General features: G+C 28.1%; 1 protein-coding gene across 1 annotated transcript; it reads right to left on the reverse strand.

The window, feature by feature from the left end:
- Positions 1-1190: 1190 nt before the first annotated feature.
- LOC131619005 (uncharacterized) lies at positions 1191-2150 on the reverse strand. The gene has a single exon (XM_058890147.1). It carries the CDS (start codon positions 2148-2150, stop codon positions 1191-1193), a length of 960 nt encoding a protein of 319 aa, XP_058746130.1.
- Between the last annotated feature and the right edge of the window lie 5001 nt (positions 2151-7151).

Here is a 7151-nt window from a genome sequence, read left to right on the forward strand (position 1 = left end):
TTTTAATTCATTTGTTCATTGAAAATTAAAAGACAACACAATTTTTAGTCTTTCACCCTAATACTCTAATGCATTGGATGATAGAGAACATGCATGAATAAAGCTATATCACGGGAAAGTGAGAGTATAAATGTCTATTTTAGTATAAAATTTATTATGTATCATTTGTTTTTTCTTCCTCATACTATATCTACCTATTTTAACTTTACTATAGTTTTCCATCATAATATATTATTAATCGCTTGATGGATAAACCGCTATCTTTTTATATTACAAATATAAGATGTTACTAGCTTTGAAACATAAATTGTTTGGTGAAATCTTTTCTAGGAAATAAGAGATTGCAAGGCTTTGTCATGTCATGTAACGTATTAAAATTTTTTTCTTAGATTGGTAATAATCATTTAAATTATAAAAAACTTAATAGGTGGAGCAAATTCCTGAATATAAATTTGTTTTTCAATTTTTCATCCATACTTAGTAATTTATCACTAAATACATTTCTATGGTTTTTTAGACATTCGTCACAATGTTTTCTCCATTTACATGAAGACAAAACTAGTGCAAAAGGAAAATGTAGAATTCTGTATGAGTAACAAATCTATTTTGATTAAGTGAAAAATACTTAATTTTTCCGGTTAAGAACGAAGATAGTAGAAGAAAATATATTTAGAATTCATTCTAAATATTGGTCATGAGAGATAGAGATAAAATATGATTAATTATAAGGTTGTTTTGATGAGGACATGGGATGGCAACTTCGTAAATTAATTTTAAATATGCCATGTCATGTTGAAATTTGGAGATCACAATTCTTCTCTTATAATATACCAAAATTTCATTTAAGATAAAAAATAGAGTTCAAGGGTAGAGACAAGAGAGTTTGATGAAATCAAAAGTCAAGTATTTTAGTCATATTTCAATTTTCTTTTGATTACAAAATGACGTGACTAAAATATATATGTACCACGTGTTTTTACTTTGGGAGACCCAAATAAAAATGTGTATTACATCATAAAAGATTAGATCATTCATTCCTCATTAACATAAGGAGAAATGCATACTCTATATTCTCATAATGAAATAAATCGAACCTAGCGCTACATGGATAATTTTTATGTACATGAAACTAATATACTTTGTCAAAAATTTGATGAAGCTTCAACTTTTGAAACGTTGGTAATTCAGTCTTAGAAAGGGTGCAGGTTCCTACTTAATCCATTCATGTTTGTAAAGAACCCAAGTAATTGGTGTTTATATGGCAAAAATGATCTTCGTTTATTGCTCCCTTTTCTTGTTTTATTAGTCAAATAAAGCTTCTCATAAGTTGATAATGCATTTTTTGGGTGGTTTTCCTTCCTTTTTTCAACGACGATGCTTTCAACTTTTGTCTTGACATGATTTTTTGGCGCAGAAGGATTCAATAAAACTAAAGAATCCTTATGGTCACTATTACATCTAAGATTCATGTTTTGCCTACATCTCCACAAATTTGATGATCCTGTGGAGTTTCTTTTTTTGTAAGATTCGGTGGAGTCCTTCATCTCAACGAATGTTATATTTTCTAATAACTCATTTTGAGGTTCTTTAGAAATAACATCTGATCTTGATTGTGGACATACTGAATTAATAATAAATATCTTCTTTAGACGTGGCCGAACAGGTGAGGCAAAATTTTTTGAGGTGGAAGTTAAAAGAAGAGATTGGTGCAAATGAGGAATTAATTTTCTTATTTGTCCGTTTTCAAAAATGTCATCAGCGAATATTCTCATTCCTTTGACATCAGCACATGGAAAACTAAACTCTCGTTCTTCAATATTTTCTTCATCATTGTTTTGAATTTGTTCTTTAATGCTACAACATAAATTACTTTCATCTTGAACGGGGGTGAAGCCTTCAAAATCTAGAGAAGCGTCGTTGTTAATTTGCTCCTTTGTGTTACAATGTGGATCAAGATTATCTTGATTGAAAGAAACACCATCAAAATCAAAAACGGCGTCGCTCCATATATCGTGTTTTATGCTACTTTGTGGATCTAATTTATCTTGAATGGGAGATACACCATGAAAATCAAGGAAAGGGTAAGGTGTGCATAGAATTGATAATGCTTGCACTCTTAACATCTCAATATTTATGTTTGTTTTCTGCATTTTATTTCAAAAGTGAGCTTGAGATGTGCGGTAAGGTGAGATGAATACTTGAAGTGATTGTGAAATGTGAAATATTTATATTGAAACAAAACGCCAACATCTGATTCTGTTTGATAAACAAAACTCGGTTAACTTGTATATTTTAGGAGGTATTTACATATGGAATGTATGACGGAGTATTAAGAAGTTGCAAGTTGCTTTTTTGTTATACCATATATTGTTTTTAGTGGGTTTTAAGCCAACCATTAATTTACCTATTTAATTTTCATAATGGTAACTATACATATAATTAGAACTATTTTCCATTTTTAGATAATTGTTTGCGAGTTATTATATTTATTCATTGTTTAACTACTAACTAGTACGTGTAACCTCTTTTGTTTTTCTTATTCGTGGCTACTTACTAAGTACATTGTCTATCTAGGGTCTTCTTATTTATTACATTGTTATGGAAAATGAAAAAAAAATTGGAGAAAACAAATTTATTCAATTGCTTCCAATAAATGAGATATATATTTCATAACAATGTCGATGTGTAAAACATATGAGAACACAATTTTTATAAAAAAGAAATAATTAACTCACTATATGTAAAATATTTACGTGGATGTATTGTTACTAATATTGTTTTAAGAACTTTCATATATTAATTAAATTATTAATTTCAAAAAATAACATATTTTAATTGGTGAACCAATATTAATACTATTAAATTTCCTTTAAAGTGCAATAGTGAACACTTATGCTAAGTTTTTTAATGATCATAGATCTATATTCAAGGATAACATGTTACTTCATTTACACTACCTTAATTTCCATCTAGTAGAAAATTTTAATTCAGTTGTTCATTGAAAATTAAAAGACAATACAATTTTTAGTCTTTCACCCTAATACTCTAATGCATTGGATGATAGAGAACATGCATGAAGAAAGCTATATCACGGAAAAGTGAGAGTATAAATGTCTATTTTAGTATAAAGTTTATTATGTATCATTTGTTTTTTCTTCCTCATACTATATCTTCCTATTTTAACTTTACTATAGTTTTCCATCATAATATATTATTAATCGCTTGATGGATAAACCACTATCTTTTTATATTACAAATATAAGATGTTACTAGCTTTGAAACATAAATTGTTTGGCGAAATCTTTTCTAGGAAATAAGAGATTGCAAGGCTTTGTCATGTCATGTAATTATTAAATTTTTTTTTCTTAGATTGGCAATAATCATTTAAATTATGAAAAACTTAATAGGTGGAGCAAATTCCTGAATATAAATTTATTTTTCAATTTTTTATCCATACTTAGTAATTTATCACTTAATACATTTCTCTGGTTTTTTAGACATTCGTCACAATGTTTTCTCCATTTACATGAAGACAAAACTAGTGCAAAAGGAAAATGTAGAATTCTGTATGAGTAACAAATCTATTTTGGTTAAGTGAAAAATACTTAATTTTTCGGTTAAGAACGAAGATAGTAGAAGAAAATATATTTAGAATTCATTCTAAATATTGGTCATGAGAGATAGTGATAAAATATGACTAATTATAAGGTTGTTTTGTTGAGGACTTGGGATGGCAACTTCGTAAATTAATTTTAAATATGCCATGTCATGTTGAAAGTTAGAGATCACAATTCTTCTCTTATAATATACCAAAATCTCATTTAAGATAAAAAATAGAGTTCAAGGGCAAAGACAATAGAGTTTGATGAAATCAAAAGTCAACATTTTTAGTCATATTTCAATTTTCTTTTGATTACAAAATAACGTGACTAAAATATATATGTACCACGTGTTTTTACTTTGGGAGACCCAAATAAAAATGTGTATTACATCATAAAAGATTAGATCATTCATTCCTCATTAACATAAGGAGAAATGCATACTCTATATTCTCATAATGAAATAAATCGAACCTAGCGCTACATGGATAATTTTTATGTACATGAAACTAATATACTTTGTCAAAAATTTGATGAAGCTTCAACTTTTGAAACGTTGGTAATTCAGTCTTAGAAAGGGTGCAGGTTCTTACTTAATCCATTCATGTTTGTAAAGAACCCAAGTAATTGGTGTTTATATGGCAAAAATGATCTTCGTTTATTGCTCCCTTTCCTTGTTTTATTAGTCAAATAAAGCTTCTCATAAGTTGATAATGCATTTTTCGGGTGGTCTTCCTTCCTTTTTTCAACGACGATGCTTTCAACTTTTGTCTTGACATGATTTTTTGGCGCAGAAGGATTCAATAAAACTAAAGAATCCTTATGGTCACTATTACATCTAAGATTCATGTTTTGCCTACATCTCCACAAATTTGATGATCCTGTGGAGTTGCTTTTTTTGTAAGATTCGGTGGAGTCCTTCATCTCAACGAATGTTATATTTTCTAATAACTCATTTTGAGGTTCTTTAGAAATAACATCTGATCTTGATTGTGGACATACTGAATTAATAATAAATATCTTCTTTAGACAAGGCCGAACAGGTGAGGAAAAACTTTTTGAGGTGGAAGTTAAAAGAAGAGATTGGTGCAAATGAGGAATTAATTTTCTTATTTGTCTGTTTTCAAAAATGTCATCGGCGAATATTCTCATTCCTTGGACATCAGCACATGGAAAACTAAACTCTCGTTCTTCAATATTTTCTTCATCATTGTTTTGAATTTGTTCTTTAATGCTACAACATAAATTGCTTTTATCTTGAACGGGGGTGAAGCCTTCAAAATCTAGAGAAGCGTCGTTGTTAATTTGCTCCTTTGTGTTACAATGTGGATCAAGATTATCTTGATTGAAAGAAACACCATCAAAATCAAAAACGGCGTCGCTCCATATATCGTGTTTTATGCTACTTTGTGGATCTAATTTTTCTTGAATGGGAGATACACCATGAAAATCAAGGAAAGGGTAAGGTGTACATAGAATTGATAATGCTTGCACTCTTAACATCTCAATATTTGTGTTTGTTTTCTGCATTTTATTTCAAAAGTGAGCTTGAGATGTGCGGTAAGGTGAGATGAATACTTGAAGTGATTGTGAAATGTGAAATATTTATATAAAAACAAAACGCCAACATCTGATTATGTTTGATAAACAAAACTCGGTTAACTTGTATATTTTAGGAGGTATTTACATATGGAATGTATGACGGAGTATTAAGAAGTTGCAAGTTGCTTTTTTGTTAAACCATATATTGTTTTTAGTGGGTTTTAAGCCAACCATTAATTTACCTATTTAATTTTCATAATGGTAACTATACATATAATTAGAACTATTTTCCATTTTTAGATAATTGTTTGCGAGTTATTATATTTATTCATTGTTTAACTACTAACTAGTACGTGTAACCTCTTTTGTTTTTCTTATTCGTGGCTACTTACTAAGTACATTGTATATCTAGGGTCTTCTTATTTATTACATTGTTATGGAAAATGAAAAAAAAAATTGGAGAAAACAATTTTATTCAATTGCTTCCAATAAATGAGATATATATTTCATAACAATGTCGATGTGTAAAACATATGAGAACACAATTTTTATAAAAAAGAAATAATTAACTCACTATATGTAAAATATTTACGTGGATGTATTGTTACTAATATTGTTTTAAGAACTTTCATATATTAATTAAATTATTAATTTCAAAAAATAACATATTTTAATTGGTGAACCAATATTAATACTATTAAATTTCCTTTAAAGTGCAATAGTGAACACTTATGCTAAGTTTTATAATGATCATAGATCTATATTCAAGGATAACATGTTACTTCATTTACACTACCTTAATTTCCATCTAGTAGAAAATTTTAATTCAGTTGTTCATTGAAAATTAAAAGACAACACAATTTTTAGTCTTTCACCCTAATACTCTAATGCATTGGATGATAGAGAACATGCATGAATAAAGCTATATCACGGGAAAGTGAGAGTATAAATGTCTATTTTAGTATAAAGTTTATTATGTATCATTTGTTTTTTCTTCCTCATACTATATCTTCCTATTTTAACTTTACTATAGTTTTCCATCATAATATATTATTAATCGCTTGATGGATAAACCACTATCTTTTTATATTACAAATATAAGATGTTACTAGCTTTGAAACATAAATTGTTTGGCAAAATCTTTTCTAGGAAATAAGAGATTGCAAGGCTTTGTCATGTCATGTAACTTATTAAATTTTTTTTTCTTAGATTGGCAATAATCATTTAAATTATAAAAAACTTAATAGGTGGAGCAAATTCCTGAATATAAATTTATTTTTCAATTTTTTATCCATACTTAGTAATTTATCACTTAATACATTTCTCTGGTTTTTTAGACATTCGTCACAATGTTTTCTCCATTTACATGAAGACAAAACTAGTGCAAAAGGAAAATGTAGAATTCTGTATGAGTAACAAATCTATTTTGGTTAAGTGAAAAATACTTAATTTTTTCGGTTAAGAACGAAGATAGTAGAAGAAAATATATTTAGAATTCATTCTAAATATTGGTCATGAGAGATAGTGATAAAATATGACTAATTATAAGGTTGTTTTGTTGAGGACTTGGGATGGCAACTTCGTAAATTAATTTTAAATATGCCATGTCATGTTGAAAGTTAGAGATCACAATTCTTCTCTTATAATATACCAAAATTTCATTTAAGATAAAAAATAGAGTTCAAGGGCAAAGACAATAGAGTTTGATGAAATCAAAAGTCAACATTTTTAGTCATATTTCAATTTTCTTTTGATTACAAAATAACGTGACTAAAATATATATGTACCACGTGTTTTTACTTTGGGAGACCCAAATAAAAATGTGTATTACATCATAAAAGATTAGATCATTCATTCCTCATTAACATAAGGAGAAATGCATACTCTATATTCTCATAATGAAATAAATCGAACCTAGCGCTACATGGATAATTTTTATGTACATGAAACTAATATACTTTGTCAAAAATTTGATGAAGCTTCAACTTTTGAAACGTTGGTAATTCAGTC

Source organism: Vicia villosa, linkage group LG7 (genome assembly GCF_029867415.1).
Source record: "Vicia villosa cultivar HV-30 ecotype Madison, WI linkage group LG7, Vvil1.0, whole genome shotgun sequence".
Classification (NCBI taxonomy): domain Eukaryota; kingdom Viridiplantae; phylum Streptophyta; class Magnoliopsida; order Fabales; family Fabaceae; genus Vicia; species Vicia villosa.